Below are 22,784 nucleotides of genomic sequence, written 5' to 3' on the forward strand. Positions count from 1 at the left end.
GAAGTCACATTATACAAATAGACTTTTTTTTCTGTAAACATTATCTTGGGAAGATACGGAAGCTTGGTCATAGTCATGTTTTGCGACTTGTTCTATGGTGACATGAATTTCATAGATACTATAACGACCAGTTTGCTCCTGCCACGTTATACGTTACCGATTAATCGTATAATCGAAAGAGTCAGACATTTCCTTCACATCCCGCTGATGGGAACTTGGAAAGAACTAACCTGCAGCTGAGGAGTAGCGAGAAGATGTTGGACAAGGAACCGAAAAAAGAATAACAACTAACATTGGCTCCCTGAGACAATAATACGTGGACACTGACCAGCTACGAGGACAAAAGTCGTCGTCGTCGTCGCGCTGAGGAACCCGAGCAAATATATATAAAATATGGTCACCGCTGTAAAGTGCAATGCAAATTTGTCAAGATTGTCGTATATAAGCAACGTGCGCTGTGTTCTCGTCCCCGCGTTCTTTCCTGGTTCGTCATTTCGTTGTCATCGCGGTTGTCTATTTACCCGGAACTGAATTATCGGCTGACGAAATCAGATGAAATTTTTCCATCCTGCGTAGGCCGTTTGGGCTCACACGCCCATTCGACAATCGGCCTTGTTTACCGTGGTACGTACATCCGCCATCGCGTTAATAGTCATCGGTATACCGTATTAGGGATTATAGCCGTAAAACTTCCGTCAGCAGCTACCTGACTGCAGCCCGATTTTACGAACCACAACCATCTGAGGAGGTATATCCCCTATACATATAGTGGCGATGCGCGCGGGCGGGCGTCGAGAGTCGTAAAGCCTGGCGCCACGCACAACTCAAGAAATCTGTATACAGTGTGAACACAGACGCACACCCACACCCCCCTTACACCGAGACACTTGAAACGATATCGAATGCAACCATGCAGCGGGATTCCATAACGATGCTGAACGCAGCGGCATCTTCGTCACGTATGCATGCGTATAGAAATACGGGAGCCTAAGGTGTTCCAATTCTTGAATATCAATGAGAGACCGAAACCGTGAACTTCGGGGTCACCTTCGGAGGCCAGCAGCACTCCGTGCAAAGTTTTACGGCTAGTCCACTGTGCGAAGTCCTTCGGGCTTTGAGGGAACTAGTCCGCTAATGTCTTCTGGTACCTTATGCCTACCTGCGAGAATCGTCGTGTCGTCATTAATTGACGTCGATGATTGCGCAACGCGGAAATCTTCCAATCAAAACATTGCAGGCTTAGTGCTAATTTCTGCTTCCGGGCCATTGGCCAGTGTATGATACAGGAATTTACAACCTCCACTCCAGGGGACAGGATGTACAGGTAATACTGAAACCCTCATTAGCGCTGGCTTATCGCATGCCTATTTTTTCCAGAATACCTGCCGTTTACTACGGAGTTATTGTTATTGTTACTACTACTACTACTACAGTCTTTGTTAGAAGTGTACACAGTGGATGAAGTCGAAGTATAGTAGGTATACAAGCTACCTGTGTAACCAAACGGTTGAAAATGATATCACGGACCGAAATTTCTTATCCAGTAAACGACAAAGCAGTTTCATTAATCCTTCATGCAACGATGCTTCCTTCCCAAGAAGGATAAGAAGCACAGGGTTTCTTGTGTCGCCTTTCGAGTCCTTTGTGATGCATTCTATTGTATCGACGCGTGTCAGTCCACCGATTTGCGCTTTCACGTGGACTCATCGTATGCATGATGGTCGGTAGGTATAGTTACTCATAGATATATGTATTACACGCGTGCATCCGCAGCTACGCACTTACGCACTCGAGCGGGAAGTTTCAAAATCAGTGTATTCAGTATTTACCTGCATAGTCACTTAACGGTTGCGCATTTAGCGACATTGTTACAGTACAAGGAACAGGGTCCATGCCTACCTGATATTCTGCCTGTACACCGACAGGATACGCACTCGCACATTATACTAGCGTAAGCCGCTTTCCTGGACGACATACTAAGGAAATCCCAGCGGTAAGGGTCTTCTGCTCGGCGAGACGGAAGTCGACCGCGGTAAACAAATGACCGTTGAACAACCACTTCAGCTAGTGTTGGCAGGGATAAAATTGCCACTTGCATCATGCCCCGATGATCACCTCAAGGAGAGAATGAACAGGATGAAAAGCGCCAAAAACTTGGCCGGATTCACAGCAGCCAAGAGCCATGTTAACCGATGCATGGTTCATGGCCAGGCGGAGCAAGTATCCGTGCAAAGTTTTGGGATTAGTGTGATTGCACGTCTTCGGCGCTACTTTTCACATCGAGGACACCGCAAGCGAGTCTCGGACTGCTCCTTTTAAAGCCGTTTCTTTTCCTCTCCTCCCTCTGATCTCTTCACCCCTGACTCGTTTTTATTTTCATTCTTTTTTTTTCAAGCTTTTTTCACGTTCTTTTTTAAGCCTAGTCTAAGAGGCTGCAGCAGGCTCTGCAGCGAGGAGCCGGAGGAGCCAGCGGAGAAGAGGGCCTCTTAAGCTGCTCAGCGAGTATATAGGAGCGGAAAGCCGACAAAGCTATCATCGGGCAGCCGGGCAGATGCTGCCTCGAGTGCCTCGCCATGTGAGACCCCCCTCGAACCCCCACAACCCCTCGGGGAACCTGCTCGCGATTCTGGAGACAAAAAATCATGTAGGTACTACCCTGAATACATTCAGCGAATCTATAATCCAGCTACTTCGGTATGCCCGAGGAAGAAGTGACGCTACCTACCTTTTTGTTTCAAACTTTCAAACGATTCCTCAGGGCACGGAGCTCGATCTGTTCGCGATTCGTCGATACGCGATATCAAAAACATTCGCCGTGAGGTTAACGTAAGGATATTCCAACTGCGGGAGAATCGCCTGGACGTGGACGTGACGTTATGAGAAGAAATAAAGCGTACCTTGATCTCTTAATGCGTTCTTTGTTTCAACGACTATAGAAAGATGGCTGACTCAGGGACGATTCTAAAATATCGACTGGGCTGAAGGTTGAATGATCTTCGTTAAAATCAGTTTTCGAACTAATCAAAAACGATCAGGTGAGGCCAGAAGCTCATTCTGATCAATTTAAATTGCGAAATCATCAATCAATCCCAGATTTCGAAGCAAAATTCTTTCCCTCCACATTTTCTACTTCACATTCTTAAGTAAACTCAAGTAAACTTGAGTGATTGAGACTTTGATGAACAAAGATTTCGGATGCTGACTCTTCCCTAGGACCGGAAAGTTTATGTGACGTTCGTTACTAATGTTGTAGATTGTCTTCGGTGTTGAGTTAAGCCCGAGTACGTGACTCCCTCTTCCTCTGAGTTTATTTCAAATTCTTTTTATCCTATTTCTTCTCTAATCCAGTATATGCCTAGTTCGTTTAATCCGATTCTAGAACCGACACGATCCTGACACTTGTTATTTCTGTATGCGCTACCGTGCTTACCGTTTCTTCTCCTTTTTTTTATTTTGCAGACACTTGACACCGTCTGGACGTAGATTTGGGGAATGAAAAAAATTTACGAGTTTTTTGCGTTCCATCGAAAACCAGTATCAATAAATCCGACGCGTTTAGTACGGGCTGAATAATCAATATAACGATGATCGTAGCGTGACATTTTAAACGAGATCTTATTGACATTGAGTTGAATAACACGTTCCAATAATTATCAGCTTCCATCATTCAATCGTTTACATTGCTGGCTCAGACATGGCCACAGAGAATTTAATGTTCCTTAACTCGCGCGAAGCTATAATATGGCTACCTGTATTCCGCAAAAAAGTCGAAGCTGATAACGGTAACCACACCATTCCATCGACTACGACTCATGCAGAGAGAGAGAGAGAGAACCATGTTATGGAGACCAAGGTACGTGCATGCATTGAATGTTAATTACGCGTCTCCTCTCAAATTCTAATTGCTCTTGTACACGAAAGTCATATAGTCATCATAGATAGGCGAAAATTCGTTATATATTTACATATTTCTATAACGTCAGAGCAAAATATCTTCCCGATGGTCTTATAGGCAGTCGATTGATCTAACTGGACTCTGCCCGCGTATGTGAATACGGTAAACACTCGTGTACATAGTATAATCGTCATCATCCTCGTTGCCGATGGGCATGTACCTGCACCGCATAATTTAGAAGCTCCGAAGAGACCTATAAGTTTGACTTCGATTGGGTATAATAGAAGAGAATCAACACTATCGCGAAGTACTGATTACCTAGTACAACGTGTAGCTGCATACTCACAGCGTAGTGCTGTGGATGTACGTTACAGGGTTGTGAAAATATGAAATTTATTTATCATTCGAACCGGAAGCAGCGTTCCGTGTTTCGATACGTCAGTTAATCGCTACTACTTTGCGATACTCGGAGCATAGAAAAAACGGCATTGACTGATGCAGGAGAAGCCCAAGCGTGCAGGGTTTTTCCACTGTACGAAGTCCCGGTTCTCCAGCTCCCGTTTTTTCATCCTGGAAGGCGTAAGTCGGAGAATCGTGATTCGGTGTTCAGGTGCGTCAAGAGTCCCAGGAAAGCCGAGGCTGAGCCTGGAGCCCAGCCCAAACCTCGACCCAGCCCAACCCCGTGTCGTCCCCGTGGGCGCGGTGCTCCCCGTTCCCCAGGGAGTCGAGGGGCGCGGGGAGCCCGGCCGGAATACGTAATCGATTAGGGAGTCGGCCATTTTGTTGCTGGATCGGAGAGCTTATCCAATGGGAATCCGAGGAGGCGTGGAAACAGCCACCCGCGCTGTGTGCGGCTAGTTGCTGAACGCGCCTGAAATCGAGCTGCTCACCGACCCGGAGCCAAGGCTTCTCGTGGGGGAAACCCAGGTCGTGGGCGGGTAGGCGCCAAACGGTTTCAGTGCCTCGCTGGGCCCCGCGCTGTCAACTTTGTCGGGGCTGACGTGCGTCGAGTTACGCCGGCGGAGAGACGTAGTCAGCAACTAACGATAAACCGAAATCCAAGGTGCAACGCGAAAAAAGTTCACCACCACCGCCACCACCACCACCTTTCCTTGCCCCAGCTGACGCCAGTTTATAAGTTAAAACGCGTGAACGTGAACCTAGATCCGATCATTCCCTCGGCGGTGCAGTACCTGGTATTGATACATTGTTCAGTAACGGGGTGCAATTTAACTGCAACGACGGAAGCGAAATAATGAGAAGAAGAAAAAACGTGCACGAGATGTTTCAAGATTTCCTTCAACTACCAAAACCCTGCAGTGCTGTAATTCCTCATGTTCACTTTGTAATTGTTCAATTTTATAAGGACACATGTAGGAATGTTTTAATTACTGCTGAGTTCTGATGGTGAAGAGTGAAATTTTTAACGTATAATTTTATCACAACAATTTGTTACTCAGTGCGGAGATTTTTGTTTACAACTTTTTATCATATACGACTGAAGAGTTCGAATATTATCGACGTAATAAGACAGCAGATGCTCGGTACAAGATACAATTGATCATATAGATTATCTTCACACGACTCACCGATTACCGGTGATCAGTTGTTTGGAAATCGAAATTTAAACACTTTGTTATCAACATCGTCGGCATTATTGCGCCCATCGTGAATTACAAGTGCAGATCAGACAAAGCTGCAGATCTGGATTATCGGAGTAGTGGTGTTTTAACAGTGACCAAGTACCGTCGAACACCGTTAATTACAAATCAACGATTTAATCATCGGGTGAAGTGCTCAGTGAGAAGCGCAGAAATAGGGGGTCCCAGCGCTATGCAGAGGGCCAGCATTGGCGGAGGTCCCGGGCCTCTGGGCCTGCAGGGGCCCCCACGGTCCCTAAAAATATCGCCTGTCAAAATTCAAGATGAGTCCGGAGACCCTTTGTCCCAAAGTACGTATACCCTTTGCCTTATCCGCATGCAACACTGTATATATATATATATTTAAAAAACATTACGCCCGTCGTATGCTCTCCGTTTGGCTTACAAGCAGCTAGACAACTCCACACCATGCATACCTCGAAGTCATTATAGAGTAGCGTATATCAATCGGGTTCTGATCGGTTTTGCAAACCTGATCGGCGGTCGTTTAATTCACGACCTTGTACTGTAACGATCTCACGCTGGTAGTCGGTTCAACATCCACGACTCTCCATTGGCACAAGGTGGACCAGGTAAACCGTCTGCCTGCGTAGAGGAAAAGCTCCATTCCATTATACGAAATTCACATCAGAATATTCATTACAGCGTTACGTCAGCGATATTCTATACCAACGATACGATAATACCGATCAACGTAAAAGGGGAAGCTGAATCGTTCTCAGCAACAATTCATCGGTTCGAAAATAAAATAATCATCAGTCTTGTTGTCATCGTTTTCAACGTATGCAGTCGGATACGATCAGAGTATCGTAGGCAAAACTGCCCGCCTAGTGAATAGCAGAATTCTCGACAAAGTTCAACTAAAATTCGGAACGTAATACAAAGGGCTGGCACCACTCACCGCGTGGCATATTACAACTACAGTACCCAAGCGATCAGTTTACCACCTTATTATCCCCGATACAGTTGCGTAAGCCGGTTGTCCCCGAGCGATTATTAACGACGAGGCTTATATAGTAGTTCACAATTATAGAGCGGCGGATCCTCGGGATGATATCCAAGCACATAGTTCAGGCGTGGGTGCCCATGCCTCCTAGAAATGCGAACCGATTTAATCAGGCAAAGTGCTACTGAGCAGTAGACTCACAGTTCTGACTCGGTATAAGGTACCCTGTACCTCACACACACACACACACACACACACACACACACACACACACATACACGCCACATGTATACCTATACTTACGCGTCGAGGGTTGCTCCGCGAATAGTCCGGGGTGGGTGATTTACTTTTCGGTTCACGGTACGCACACGGCGTCCTGCAGGGGTGACCGAGATGCAACGAAACAACTAGAGTATGATCAGCCGATTAGAGTGCAGATGTTCTCATCCGAAGATTATCGTCGGAACCGTTTCGTTTCACCCTCCTCTACCTACACCTAAGGGGCACCGATACTGTACCGATACTCGAACTGCACTACGTAGCATGCGGATATGCCCGATGTGCATGTCCTCACACTTCTAAGCAGGGTTCGCGAGTCGTGCGCCTGCGAATGGGGGGGGGGGGGGGGGGGGGGAGGGACAAACTTGGCGATGTTCGAAGCTTGCAGCAACGGCCACGGGACTTTTACCGAGCCGGCTAGCCGAGGGGAACGCAAGTTCCGCCGGGGACCAGGGTCGCCCTGCAGGGTATAAGGCGGGGGACAGGGTGAGCCTGATTGAATTATCATGAGTGTTTGCGGAGCGGCGGCCTGCAATTGAATTAGGCCTATATTGCTATCCGGCTGAAGGAAGCCCGCAGCCTCTCTCCCTCTCTCTTTCTCTTTCTCTCTCTCTCTCTCTCGCTCCGTTTTTCCTTTTGGTTTTTTAGCCCCCGTACACCCGAACATCTTATATCTCTGTACCAGACTTTTCTTTGTCTCACTCCACCTCGCCTAAGCCGAATATCTTCGCTCCATCATTTCTATAAATACCTGAACACTCTCTCGATGTATATCGGTACGAAGCCCAGATAGATTGTTATTCTATGCGTATGAAGAAAAAAAAAAAAGAAGAGAGAGGAAAAAAAATAAATAAATTCTTTTGCCTTGGCGTAAAGCACCGCGTAATTTCATCCTCATCGAAATTCGAAAATTTTCCCTTAAACAATGGAGAATTTCAGGCTATAATGTCTCACGGACGGAAGGCGAAATAGCGACGCTCCGTGTTTCGATGCAATCAGCCGGTCTTATAGGCGCCACCGTAAAAGTATACACGGATTTTTCAACGCTGACTGCACGCCAGGTATAGCCTGAAGACTAAGAAGGGTAAGCGCCGTTTCGAGGGTGTCGTAGAAACTTTGGCCTCGAAATTTTTACCGGAAAAAAGGACTCGTGTCCGTTTTCGACGCAGGTCAAGCGCCAGTAACCTTAAACCTCAAACCTTAAACCGGGGACCCGGATGTCCGAGGACATTCATTGGACACTCGGTCGGATTGAGCCGCCTGCTTTCTGTCACTGTCGACACTTTCCAAAACACCCGAATCGCCTTCAGAGTATAATATTGTGTCATTTTCGATTTTAGACATAAATGACAACGGTAATTTAGAGATCGCTGGAATTATATAGTTATGCGAACGCGGGCACGTTCCATATATAATGCGAGAGGAATCGCCCTGCACTTAAACCGTAACTGTCAACCCAGGGAATCCCCGCGCTAATTGCGGGCTTTAATCCGGTGCACGGTAACGAGGCTCGAACTACTTCCGGACTACGCGGGCTCTTACGGCTTTGCAAAGCGCCTTCGCTTACTCTTCTTCGACTTTTATCTGATCCGAGAGCATTTACGCGATCCTATCGGGGTTTTTTTGACAAGAAAAAAATGAACCTCCGGCCTTCAATTATCGCGGTATTTACAAGGTCTCAAAGAGTTGCTGCGAAGAGAAAAAACGAATAATTATACCTGCTATTGTATTGTAAGACGGGCTGACGGTTCAGGTCTAATCGTTGCCTACCAAAGTCGTCGCGAAAATTACCGCACGTACTGTAGTTGTTTATTCTTTTTTTTTTTTTTTTTCTTGTTTCTTTTTAGGGTTAGGGTAAAAAAATCGTAGATCGAATCGTCGGATCTAAGTTGAGATAACGGATACAGGCGCTAATTGGCGCGGCGAATCCGGAGGATCAGGGTCCGATTTCGAGGGTCTCCGGAGTTTCTACTAAACTTACCGATTTTCGGGGATCGGAGAAGAGTCCTGCGGCGGTTGATCAGGTGCAGCAGCGGTTTTCGATCGAACCGTGTATATATCTTTCGGCGTCTCCCGGTGCAGCAGCGTCACCAACACACCGAATGGCCGGTGACCCGGCAGCTCGGACTCGCGCCCGACATTATACAAGTATAAAAGATTAAAGCAGAACTGAGTCAAAGGAATTAGAACCTGCTCTTCGGCGACGCTGGGGCGCCGGCAGGACGCCGCCAGGACGCGTAGGAATGCTGGCCACTGATAAAGCCTCGACCAACACCTACATAAATTTAACGGGGATATCTAAAGACAACCTTTGGTTCATTTAAGCGTACATCCTAAATTTAGTACCCAACAGAGTATATCTTCTACCCTTCAACCGCGCTCACGTTTTTGTTTTTGTTTCTAATTTTTTTTTTTTTTTTGTTTGTTTTTTTCCTCGTTATACCAACCCTTATTGGTACGTAACATAGGTACATGTACAAGTATGATGTACAATAGGCGACATTGTTTATAAGTCGAATCTGCTGGTATTCAAATTTTCGGATTAAAACGTCTGTGATTCTCAGCAGTTTCACGAACTTGCAGGGTCTGTATAAAATTTTTCATATTTTTTTTTTCTCTCTTCTCTCTCTGTCTATCTTCACCCCGGCACCACCGGGGCTAAGGGCCGAAGATTTTTGGGATATAGATCGTGAGGGAGGGCCGGGGACAGCCGGGTGACCGGATCGGCGCCGAGCCGCGTGTCAGGAATGTCTGGTTAGCAGTTCACAGACGCCGACTTGGGTGTCCGACGCCGACCGCGTTCGCTCGGTATTTCATTAACACCTCCGCTAATTATTATCCTTTCCTTTTGCCATCTTCATATTACACTGCACGATCATTTCGATTGCCCCTCTCCCCGTTCCCTTCCAACCATTCGAACGCAACACAACGTCGCTATACAACAACGACAATTTATCTTAATCTTCAATCGCCTTGTATCCGAGGTTATTACATCCCCTATTAACCGCTGTTCATGATCGTTTCGACGTAAGTCACCGCGCATTTCAGAGGATAGCATTTCTTTCAACGAAGTTTATGCTTTAAAAAAAAAAATTTGAATGATCTTTGTTCGTCTAATCACGGAGGAAATAAAAGTGTAGATTTTACTCAAAAACTGCAGTATATGTGGGTGACATCACGTTTATCGGTAAAATATACCTCGTAAAATGCAGAATTTGCGCTGGAAAATCTACTCTATTTATTGTAAAAAAAAGAAAAGCTCTTGACACGGGTATTTTTGACCAAGAACATTAATGCGTACCTTTTTTCGTATAGTTTTGAGTAAAATCTGCTGGTTTTCTTCTCTCAGTGATATCCTTAACGTTGTTGTCAAAAAATATAATTTACTTTCGGGTGACTGTTCTCATTTATCCGTGTTCTCAATTTTCTAGTTTCTCTGCATGGCAGTGTAATATGCACTTTCAACTTGGAGATAAGTAGGTACACAGCTTTGCGTGTGACCAGCGAGAGACTCGGTCTCACTTCTTTTTAACGATATTGCTACTACAATTCAATGAATACCATTTTCACGTATCGATTCAAAACTCTTTGGTATCTTTTTGAGATTGATATTATAGTCGCTGTCAGGCGATGAACAGATGTTTTCATACGATGCCGCATTTTTAGCGATGGTATATCCTGAGTAAACTCTGCAGTTGATGTTTTAATTCTTATTTCGTTTTTTTTTTTTTTTAATATGCTTCAATATTTATGGAACATATTTGCAGGCGTGAAGTTGCTAAAGTAAATTTAAAAACAGAATTTTTTCGGCAGATCTATCTTTTTTCAAAAAACTGAGGGTGACGTACTTACGTAATAGTTAACAGTGCAGTTACGATGAACTCGCAAAAAAATCTTATTCGATTTATTTGGAAGATAAAAATTTTTATTTGATTCAACCATAATTTATTTAAACCCGACACATCAATTCTTCTCGCGCAAGTAAATTTTATCATAGGTTTGTATTTGAATAGATATTTTATTCTACGTCTGGATAATGATATCTTTTATGCATTATACTAATGTTCGAGAGTTGGAAGTTACATTATTATTTACTATGCAAGATTCACAACTGCCATTATATTTCAGAGAGCAGCTCGATTATTACTTTTATATTATACTCAATGATATTTTAGGAAAACTACAGAGTATCGTTAATAAATTCTAAGCCTCCTGTATGTGAGTTACAAGCTTGTAAATTTCATCGAAAATTTTCTGTTACAAATTTAATCACAAGTATCTTGTGCCAGCATTAGAATTCACTTTACGAATATTTGTTAAACAGTTTTGAAATTTTTTCATCACTACAAATGTGTAAGTTTGAAACTGATCTGCGGTATTTTATAACAAATATTTGAACCTCGGGAATCCTTTTACACCAAAGCGTTCAACAAATATTCGATTCATCTTGATTATTACTTCACTCTGTTTCTGTACTTTTACGTGTCAAGATAGATGGATTTTTCAAAGGATTTATCAGTGATTTACTGTGAAAGCGATTCTTGAAGCTTTTTTCGACTGTCATCTCGATTACTACACATATATTCTCGAGAATCAAAAATGCCTGAGAGCTAAATTTCAAACAAATGTAGAGCAATTCTTCTGACTGAAATTCACGCGCGCTTATTTTTTATTATATGTAATAATCACTTGAGGCGATATTTATGTATAGTTGTAATTGTTTTTAACGCCCGTTCATATCATACATTCATTTATTGTTTTGATTTGATTTTTGTTTTATATCACATCAAATTTCTAACCAAGCGAAATACCATTCATAAATTATACTTGTGCACTGATATTGTTCGATCCATTTCAGCACTACTTGCAAATTTTTTCTGACCGAAAATGCGTGGATTAGTATAAAGCAAATACTGCGTGAATTTGATAGTAAATTTCTGGAACGTGCTGGTATAGGTACAATTAAATCGTTGTACTCAATTTTTAAAGTGTTATGAGATCGATCCTGAAGACGTTTTTCTCTCGTATATCGGTACACATGCACAGTCAAAGTAAAACCTGGCAGAAAACGTTTAAGCACAGATCTGATCGTTCGTCAAAAGCATTGGCAATTTGACACAGCGACTCTATAATTACAAAATTCGGGAACAAATTGTAAATGTACATCGTTGGCCAATCTGTTAGTGAGTGATCGGTTACAGAATGTCTCCTAACAAATTTCAAAGTTCTTCCTCGAACTACGGAGTTTGTACCTGACAACAATCGCTTTTACTTTAACTGCCCGAAGCTATGAGAGCCGGCGTCTCACAAATCCTGACTCTCACCTGATAATACTTGAAAACCCTAAGTAAACCGTGCCCCGAAACAAAAAATCTCTCTACGGAAACACCGGTCCCCCCTCTCAAAGTGTCCCCTTTCATAGTCCGGCAAATGGAATAATGATCAATGTTGAGCCTTACATATATACATGCATATATACGTATGTACTGGGATATGTTTTCGTAGAAATGATTTAACGATATTTTCAAAAGTGCCTTTGTTATACTTTTATGGTTTAAACTATCTCTAGGAAGCCCTATTGAAGACTTTCGATTTATAATTTCCATTATAGATTTCGTCCGCACTATTTATCTAGGCATATTGTTTCACCCTGAAATCAAAGCGACCTTTAAAACTGTTCTAACGCCAGTAGTGATCAAGTACGGATATAGAGCTAGTAGTCCGGTGTGCGGCTCTTCGCAGGCTTGCATTTTCGCAATCCACATCTTACAGCGCAGCGTTGAGAAGACGAAGGGCGCATGTGTGCGCGCACGCGCCGCGCGGCTTTCGAATCTGATGGCATTCACGCATAGACTCACACTAGCACGCAGACTGTGAGCACAGGCTCGTTCTACGCTGGCGCAGATTTTCTGCCGAAGAGCCTCTGGAGGGTGGAGTTTGAGGCCCATGAGCGGTGTAGCGGCACGGGGAACTGGACACATAACTCCGCCCATAACCACTTTAGGAACTCTCCGCTCCTCACGCACTCCGCCCATCGAGCAGGTTTTCCTTCACGTTGACGTTTACCTTTTTCATTTTCGCATGCACATAGGGGTCTAGTCTCACTCGAGTAGTGAAACCACCGCGATATATGTTAGGCGCGATGTCCGATTTCAATCCGTTTAACGTGTCCAGACGTAGATTTCACTCTCTTCACTCGGCTCCTTCTCTCCTACCATCGGCAGCAGACTGCGCAGATCCTGTGATCGGTCTCACATAGGTGTCATGCACACGCGATTCTGTAACGTAACGTCGATGATTCAAGGTGACTTGTTTATCCTGCATCTCATCACGACGACCACGACGACGATATTGATGACGGTGATTAGCCTGATAGGTTCTCCTTTGCCACATTATGCTAGCTGCAGACTCATAATCAGACACGTAGGTGTGCCCAGTGAAATTTCTACCACTTGTATAAATTTATCCGTAATTATTCGAATATTCTACATTTCAGCAAGCAGGACTTCCCACTGCGTCGGATGCGGTGGACGGATACACGACCAATGGATACTCCGGGTTGCACCTGACCTCGAATGGCACGCGGCGTGTCTGCGATGCGCCGAATGCCAGCAATTCTTAGACGAAACTTGTACCTGCTTCGTACGCGATGGGAAAACCTACTGCAAACGAGACTATGTCAAGTACGTACTATAATCATACGATCCGTAGCATACTCTGCGTTTATATTCAGTCAAAGTTATTCCTGCACCTACTCCTAGATGCCTTCTTCTCTCTGTCCCGAAATATACGCGATTATAAGTACATAAACGATCATACAATTGTGAAGCTTCTGCGATTTAGAGTATCAGTGGTTAAATTTTATTCTTCATTGATCCATTATTTTCTTCCAAACGATTTCAGGCGCAGTGCCTCAATCTTATTTGATTATACGATAGAAATTGTCACACTATAGTATATGGATGCAGTGACGTAGTATAATGTACTTGACTGTTTATGGAGTACTCATGACGACAGTGATTAATGGGCAAATACCTATAATTCGCTAATTCAGATTCGGAGATCGGGACGTGGATTGGAAAAACCGAGCACGCTATAGTTGAGTGGGAATAAGCGAGAAATAAAGAAAGAGAGATTCAGGCGAGTAGAAGGGAGGGTGTAATAGGAGATAAGGCGATATATGTATAGCGCGGGTGGCCGAGGAAGAAGGAACACCCACGCCGTGCCGAAGTTTCGAGTCAGAGAGACAGGAGGACAGGAACAACAAACGCGTGTCCGTTACCCGGTTTCGTGGCAGCGGACCTCGTGGTGATTTAGGCTGTCGGATATGCGTCCGACCTTCCGACGACGTATTCAAATAAACAAAATGTCTCTTTTCCTATCGGTGTTATGCGTATAATGCGTATAGGCGACGATCGGTTAAAAAACTCCCCGAACCACCCCCGCCGTATTTATGCCTGCCTGTACGACTCTTGTTTTCTCTCAATATCTATATGCGATCGAGTAAAAATAAACCGTGTACACGTGCTATAAGAGAAGTAATATAATGCACAGAGATATGGACGATGTATACCACCACTTTAGACAGCTAAACGTTTTATATCATTCGCAGTTTCGACATATCCGGCAGAGAAAAGTATACTATTTTCGGAAATTGTTTAACAACCAAAGTTTTAACCTCGCGTTTAATGGATTATTATCCTACATGAGAAGGTATCGTTCTTTCCCGAAATAGATTTTTTGTCCGTCGGATTGAAGTCAGCGTAGCACTGCAAAAATTCAGATTTATAACAACGCGAAAGAATTCTCAGAATGCTTAATATAATACGTCCGATGAAGCCAAAATCCAAATCAAACGTCAGTTGAGTTTCTCTTTTCTATGTGACGTGGACGGTTTTTGAGATACTTACAAATGTACATAGTGCAAATCGATCGTCTTGAGATATTTTTATCAGACGTTGAATTGTGGGTGTTTATAATAGAAGGAACGTATAAAAGACGTATGCTTCTCACATGTGACTTTAAATCCAAATTATTCGATAGACGTGTTTTGAGAAACCGTGCACGCTCAATTCATAAGTACATTTAACTTTTGCTAACCCAAGCCAAAGCTAACACCGACGATCGGTGAATAAGTTCGACAAAGGCATGGTAAATAATCTTATGTTATTGGCAAAGGAATAAGAAGATCTGGGTACAATAAGAGTACAGCTTTTTATTAAATTCTGTAATGAGATTCTAGTGACAAAGCTTTGAATTTAGTGCAATTTGTGTACGCAATGCGCTTATTCTTTGCCTGAGAGAATCCTCTTCGGAGTTATAATGATCTCGCGTATTTATGTTCCATCACACACGATCATGAATGATATTTAATGACCTGTTTTCCGCCAGGTTGTTCGGTACGAAATGCGACAAGTGCAGCCAGTCCTTTAGTAAAAACGATTTCGTGATGCGGGCGAAGAGCAAGATCTACCATATCGAGTGTTTTCGGTGCTCAGCCTGCATGCGGCAGTTGGTACCCGGCGACGAATTCGCCCTGAGACACGACGGGCTCTTTTGTCGCCACGACCACGATGTTCTCGAAGGTGGCAAGCTCTGTTCTGGCCCCGGAGGAGTCCCCGGTAGCGAAAACAACAACAACGCCTCCCTAACGAACAACAACCACCACCTCCATCCGAACGACGGTTCGATGTCTGGTAAGTAAAAAAGAAGATAAACAATTATATATTAAATGTAAAATTGTAACGGACATTGAATTGAAGAGATGAATTAAAACAAGCGCTGTCATACATTCACGCACGATGCAGTATATTGTGTAACAAGAAGGCAAACTCGGTCTTTTCGGGCCGAGCGTAAGTTTCTAACATGAGTCGTAGGTGAAGTCGAAGCCTAATATTGCAAATACGCAAGGCGAAAAGATCGTATTGCCTTCTTCTTGCACATGATTCTTTATATAACGAGAATACGTTACCTGTTTTTTCACGAAGCACGAAATTGATGTCAGGGTCGCTTAATATCAGATTATTTCGTGACAGCGCATGCGCATTAACTCCTAGAACTGAAAAGTGATCTTTTCTGTACTCCGCGCATGCGTATACGCAGACTAACTCGAACGTCTACATAGAAACGGGTACTTTGCGTATGAAAAACACGCATGGAAAAAGGCGTGAAACATGCTCGCGTCATATAAAATTTATTCCACTTACGAATCGCGCAGCTGACTGAGGCGCGAAATTGGCATGTAGTAATTGGTACGGGTTATGATCAAACGAGGGAGCCGACACCTCGGCTAATGCAGGATCACGTTCTCGCACCATCAGGGTGGCCCTGCACATCGGCGATCGAAGTGCGGAGCTCGTGCCGTGGCCATAGCGATAGGATCAGGAGGAATAATTAGGTGTTGATAATTGGAGTTACTCCGGGCGTAAAGGCTTGACCACCGGACCTTCCACGGCTCAAGGGATTAAGTAGGGATTAATCGGGATGATGCTGGATGCTCGAAAGAGCTTATAAACCTTAGGCCCAGGCGCGTAGCAGCTTCTTCTGCACCCACGCGTCCCTCCAGCCGCGTATGTGTGCAGGTACCCTTAATTTGTGTACCTATAATCTGTACGCATAAATATACACCCTACAAATGTGTGCACATAGTGTTCGGAGATAAACATTGTCTGGATCAACCAGGCAGAATGTACCTACCTCGTTATGGTACTTTACGGGGGAAAACAGTGTGTAAGGTGCATACAGAATTCTCAGGTTCACGGGTTTCCAGTTTCGAAAGCCGATCATTACCTACCCACCTAACTTTGCATTGTTTGAGAAGCGTCTGGTGCCAATGATTTCCGTTTGAACTCAAATCGTCCTCCCGTATGGAACGCGAGGAAGATCAAAACGAATGACCGACTTCAGGTGCGCGATTGCTACGTGACCGAGAAGCCGTGTGATATCTTTGGAATCGTTGAATTCGTTTTGCTCGACGAGTGGCTGATCCCGTTGCCCGAACGTCCTTCTCATACCGGATTGACATGCCACCGAGATGAGCCCAGGATGTGGATTTCGACTGGACCGAACGATTAATGCGATACGGAGTCGCGTATATAGGAACGCTGAGCATGGGAGAGAGGTGTCAAATGTAGCACCACCCTGCCAACTACCGGGGCACACATCGACGCACGACTTTCACGTTTATTTGTAGATTCACAGCGAGTAGCAGCAGCAGCAGCAGCAGCAGCAGCAGCAGTAGCAGAAGCTTGAGAAGCAGGTCCGGCATCACTGGTGTACGTGCCATTGTTAATCTCAAAGTTTCGGTCCTGCAGAGACGAGATTCAAAACCATAAAGCGGCTGCATGCTCCGTCGCCTTATATATATACGACTCGTACGAGTCGTTAATGTAGCGATGATATAAAGAGGGGAAAAAATTGGCGCATGTTATAACGTTAATAGTTTATCAGATTTTCACGCGTTTATCAGCCCGGTATGTTGGACTTTAGCGTGTGACACAATGCCCATTTACACGGATCTTGTACTGGTATAACAAGACGAAGTAAACTGTGCCCCATACGTGCACGAGATGGTATAAATCGATACTGCTGACTTATCGTTGGGTATATGAGGTTGAATTTGTACTCGTGAAATGTAAAGGAGTCATCGATGTCGATTGCGATACACATTATATCAGAAACACGGTTCTCGGAGCTGTACCAGTTGTTGTCACGATAGCGTGTGTTTGAACTGGACACACAGAGCGGGACAATCTCAAAGCTTTGTGGTCGACAGTGCTCGCCGCTCTTCTCTGCATCCAGAGTCAGTTGCGCGACATCCGGATCGCCCCCTGCAACAGGACCACTGTTCACTGCTGCAGCTTCACGTCGAAAGAGGTGAAGAGCCTCTCTACGCTTTAGGGCTCTTCGTTCCTCGTCCATCCAGTTTGCTTAGGACATTGACAATTTACCGGTGGGATTTTCCTGCCTTCTCCTCTTACTCTACTAACATCTCTCCGCCGCAGCCTCGGCTCGCCTCAAATCAGAGTAGACCAAAGAAATGGTAAAAGAGGAAAAATAGTGTGTGTAAGAGACTGGAAAGAGACTAAACAAAAACGCCGCGCGGCTTACCTTCTCGATGTAGCCTGAATGGCCAGCTGCTCTTGACTTATAACTTCTGGCTGAAAATAATTTTCGGGGTTTCGTTTACCGCTCGTTTACAGACTCCGGGTCAGAAAGCGGGTCTCACAAGGCTGGAACCGGTGGACCTCGAGGATCTGGAGGTCACAAAGGTGGCGGTGGATCCGACGGGAAACCGACCAGGGTGCGGACGGTGCTTAACGAAAAACAGCTACACACCTTGAGGACCTGCTACGCGGCGAATCCGAGACCGGACGCTCTGATGAAGGAACAACTCGTCGAGATGACCGGACTCAGTCCCAGGGTCATCAGGGTCTGGTTTCAGAACAAACGGTGCAAGGACAAGAAGAAAACCATCGCCATGAAGCAACAGATGCAGCAAGAAAAGGTAATAAACTTTTTTTCACGCAATTCTGCGACGGGATCCGAAACGAGTATAATCTTTGAGAATAAACCCTAGCGACGAAGAATTGTGAATTTCCAGAGCCGAATGCCGAGTTTTCGGACTTTCGTCTACGGCGAGTGAAATTATAACTAAACTATTCACGACCGCATTTTGCTGGACGTTTAAAGATGCTCGGCATCTGATCAGCGTTAGAAACGATCACGTGTATAACAGAAATGGAATCACAAGCGCGAAATCACGCCGGTTATGTTGACTTAGTGTCAGCGTTGACAGCTAAGCTTGTCAAAAATTTTTAAACAATATTTCCGAGATCCCAGTGTAGAAGTTTGTAGCTGATATATGTATGTTATACCTACGCTATTTCACGCCAGGCATTCAGAGCTTCAAGAACATTTCTGAGCCGCTGCCCGAGCTTGTCAAACACCATAATTTTATCTGTTAAAATGAAGTTTAAGTTATGTGTCATATGTGTATACCAATATGCCGTGTACATACTTGATCCTCAACAGGCATGGTCATCTTTCAATATCCGCCAAATTGTTGTGCTTGAAAAATTTTCACCCAGCTTTTCCGAATACTTGATCATATTTTCGGTTGGAGTTCGAACAATTTCAAACAATTCATCCTTCGTTATTTTATTTTCGCACATTGATCTTTCCAAGTTTTGACCCCCATCCATATTCTCTAATCTTCAGATCAATATAATTTGTTCCTTGTGCGGTTCTTTTGAACGTTTGCAAACATTCATACTTTTGTCAAAGATTTATAAAACTCGCTACAGCACAAAGCAGTTGCGCTATAACAAACCTCCTTCAAATCCACCATGTCGAACCCTAAAAAAGTTCGGAAGTTTTTATCAATAATCGGATTTTTTATTTTTATATATTTTTTTTTTTTCTTAATAAGCTAATGGCTCGAAGTATTTCCCGTTGCAGGACGGGCGAAAATTGGGCTTCGGCGGGATGCACGGGATCCCAATGGTAGCCAGCAGTCCGGTACGCCACGAAAGTCCAATCGGAATGACGCCCCTCGAGGTCCAAGCGTATCAACCGCCCTGGAAGGCTCTTTCAGACTTCGCCCTCCACACGGATCTCGATCGGCTCGATCCAAACGCCCCGCCGTTTCATCACCTGGTCTCGCAGGTGAGTCGCGGGGCAATTTTATAAGAATTGGATAAAAACAGGTGTAATTAAAAACTATACTACTGCCTAAGTACTAGAATATTCGTATTAATTGCGAACGCCAACATATCGGAAGACACCACCGTGTGGTAGAAAATACATTTACATGCGGTCCATTGCACCGCAGTCGTATTTAATAACAAACGTAGTTTCTCATCGCATAGACCTTGACGATGCATTAATTTAATGCAACGAAATAAAAAGTCGAAAACTTACAAGAAGTTTTTCATGCCTTGGTGTATTCGTGCAATTCACCTTACCCGATCAGCTGACAACCCTTTGGACGCCATATTGAATCTCTCAATACCGTTGTCCTTCTACTTTTTTTCTTTTCTCGTTCCAGCCATAGTCAGTCTTAACTAACTGCACTCGATATCATTTATTTCGGCTATTATCGCGATCTATCCATTATTTATCTTGAAAAGTTTCAGTTAGCTGACGTTATTCTGTGTTCAATGCGAGACACGAATAACCTCAAAAAAAAAAAGGGAACTCTTTTACCCAGTATAAAGCTAGAAAATGTATTCCTGTAATTGAATTACCGCTAATTGCAGTAATACATTCAACGAATGGAAGGAGAAAGGTTTTGCACGCGAATTTTGTTCACCGTTCCAAGTTTTCACATCAGTAATACACCGCGTAGGCTGCTCCGCAGATGACAGTAAAGATAAGCAAAGTTTGACTTGATCGGTAAAAACCGACTGTATAAAATCCTTTAGAGCTGAACTATCTCCCCGTTTTCTCCTTCCGCAGATGCATGGCTACGACCTTCACGGAGGACCCCCACCCCCTCTGCCTCCTCCAGGTATGCTTGGCGGTCCGATGAGCGACGGAGGCGGCGGTGGAGGCCCTTTGCCACCCCCGGGTGGTCACCACCCTGGCGGAGGTGGTCCGGACATGGGCCAACACCCGGACAGCACGGATAGCTACGTGACGTATCTCGAAAGCGACAGCGACTCCCTTCACCACGACACAGGAAGTCCATAGTGCCATCCGCTCAACTTGTGTTGCACCTACCACCAATCCTCTGCCGTCGTCGCACCTGCAGCCTCGTCCGAAATAGTACCGTGCATCACCTACAGCGTGCCCTAGCCAAGAACGTTTAAAAAGCGTTCCAAAACTGTTATAGTCGGTAAATAGTGAAGAAATAGAGGTAGGTGTGTGTGTGCGTGTGTGTGTGTGTGTTTGCATGTGTGCGTGCGTGCGTGTTTGTGCGCTACTGCTGTTTAAAATTGTTACCATCTTTAGTGCGGAACGGAATATTGTGCGAATCAAGTGCGGGCTCGTTGTTCTCATTATTATAATTATTTTCTATTAATGTTGCATCTGTTACGTTTTAGCGTACGACAGCGAAAACTGCAGGAAATAATCAATCTGATCGAAAAGTTGTAAAGCGATAAGTATGCAACGCCGAGAAAGTCTCGTTGATTGTTGTTATTTTTTTACCTTTCTTTTAACATTTGAATTGATACTCTGTTGTTTCAATTTTTTATAAGGGCGTGGGAGTTTGACAGATTTGCGTATAACCTTGTAGTGCAAGATGTAATTGTAATTATCTTATTGGTTTTTCTCTGCGAAATTAATCGAAAAACTAAGGATCGGTGATTCGGACTTTAATGAATCAGGATCTGTATGAACTTTCATCGTTCAAAATATGAAATTTTAATTTTCAAGGCATGAATAATATTAATTAATTTTGCGAAGTTTCATTCTTGGACAATTGCTCCGGGAAGATTCAATCGTGCAACGTCAATCGATCGTCAGACAATATTTAAGAGTTCTTCCATCCCACAATTGCTAAAATAAAAATATTTTCAAACAGGTAACCGTGGGTGACAGATATCGCGTGTATAACTAATGAATATTTCATTTCGTTAAATGACGGTCAGGGTTGGAACGATGCACATTAAGCAATCAATTTTATTTTCTGTACGACGTTTCGGCAGGCCCCGCCTACCATCGTCAGGTTTCTTTAATATAAACAATAACACATTTTTATATGACTTACACTTGTTCACTACCTGTCACGTTAAGAATATTGCACAGCTGGTTAATTATTTATCTCTATTACATCTAAATACTTTATACTGTTTTTAAATTTCATAATGTACATAAACGCCAACGTTTAATATTTTATCTTATTGTTTAAACTACTATGGAAGATTAAATTTTTTAAACACTTGTATAAATCGACATTCTTTAACGCTTGCGATGTTAATCGCATGGTGTTCGAGAAGGAAGTGAATACCAACATAACTATACCACCAACCGAACTGTTCTCACGATGGTCAATTTTAACAACAATATTTGTAAGTCAAGTACCTGGTTACGTATTTGTTTGTGTACTGGCGTAATTGCTTAAATAAAATTCTATGCCAATTTCTATTGACAATTTAGATGATGTCCGAATAGAGGTCACTCAGGTTTTGTATGTCAGTTCTTTTGTTGACTCTACTGTTTTTCGATATGTGTAACATTTCCTTGATAAGCCTTTTGTGCCAGTCGAAACTGCTATACTAGAACACACCAACATTGTATATAAAATTGAATGTAAGGCTGTGACAAGTGTTATATAGGCCAATCGCCACATCACCTCAAAAAAACGAATAGCAAATCATAAGTATGATTTAAAAACGCGTGATCCTGATAGATCTGCTCTGGCTCAGCATTCATTGGTTGAAGGGCATGATTTCGACTTTAAAAATGAAAAAATAGTTGACAAACAAACCAACTGACATAGAACGCTTATCAACGAAATGATACACATATCTAGAAACAATACAGTCAACAGAAGAACTGCCATACAATACCTGAGTCACCTCTATTCGGACGTCCTCTAAATTGTCAATAGAAATTGGCATAGAATTTTATGTAAGCAATTACGCCAGTACACAAACAAATACGTAACCAGGTACTTGACTTACAAATATTGTTGTTAAAATTGACCATCGTGAGAACAGTTCGGTTGGTGGTATAGTTATGTTGGTATTCACTTCCTTCTCGAACACAATGCGATTAACATCGCAAGCGTTAAAGAATGTCGATTTATACAAGTTTTTAAAAAATTTAATCTTCCATAGTAGTTTAAACAATAAGATAAAATATTAAACGCTGGCGTTTATGTACATTATGAAATTTAAAAACAGTATAAAGTATTTAGATGTAATAGAGATAAATAATTAACCAGCTGTGCAATATTCTTAACGTGACAGGTAGTGAACAAGTGTAAGTCATATAAAAATGTATTATTATTTATATTAAAGAAACCTGACGATGGTAGGCGGGACCTGCCGAAACG

At 43.5% G+C, this 22,784-nt stretch overlaps 1 protein-coding gene across 3 annotated transcripts; it reads left to right on the plus strand.

Moving 5' to 3' along the window:
- The first annotated feature begins 4,852 nt into the window (after window positions 1-4,852).
- On the plus strand, window positions 4,853-22,378 carry LOC124305126 (insulin gene enhancer protein ISL-1). 3 transcript variants are annotated; one of them, XM_046764198.1, is made up of 6 exons: window positions 4,853-5,846; window positions 13,278-13,464; window positions 15,173-15,477; window positions 17,983-18,287; window positions 19,226-19,447; window positions 20,240-22,378. In XM_046764198.1, the coding sequence occupies exons 1-6, from the start codon at window positions 5,729-5,731 to the stop codon at window positions 20,471-20,473; spliced, it is 1,371 nt and encodes a 456-aa protein (XP_046620154.1). In that variant the 5' UTR covers window positions 4,853-5,728; the 3' UTR covers window positions 20,474-22,378. The 3 variants fall into 3 exon arrangements, with proteins under 3 accessions (XP_046620154.1, XP_046620156.1, XP_046620155.1); XM_046764200.1 differs by lacking the exon at window positions 20,240-22,378 and adding an exon at window positions 20,041-20,125; XM_046764199.1 differs by having other exon boundaries at window positions 4,854-5,846; window positions 19,241-19,447.
- Window positions 22,379-22,784: the final 406 nt, after the last annotated feature.

Source organism: Neodiprion virginianus, chromosome 5 (genome assembly GCF_021901495.1).
Source record: "Neodiprion virginianus isolate iyNeoVirg1 chromosome 5, iyNeoVirg1.1, whole genome shotgun sequence".
NCBI lineage: Eukaryota > Metazoa > Arthropoda > Insecta > Hymenoptera > Diprionidae > Neodiprion > Neodiprion virginianus.

Coding starts and splice junctions, on each gene's coding strand:
- LOC124305126 (XM_046764198.1), top strand. CDS start 5,729: ATGCAGAGGGCCAGCATTGGCGGAGGTCCCGGGCCTCTGGGCCTGCAG. Junction 5,847..13,277: donor CGGAGACCCTTTGTCCCAAA/GTACGTATACCC, acceptor TCTACATTTCAG/CAAGCAGGACTTCCCACTGC. Junction 18,288..19,225: donor AACAGATGCAGCAAGAAAAG/GTAATAAACTTT, acceptor AATGGCTCGAAG/TATTTCCCGTTGCAGGACGG.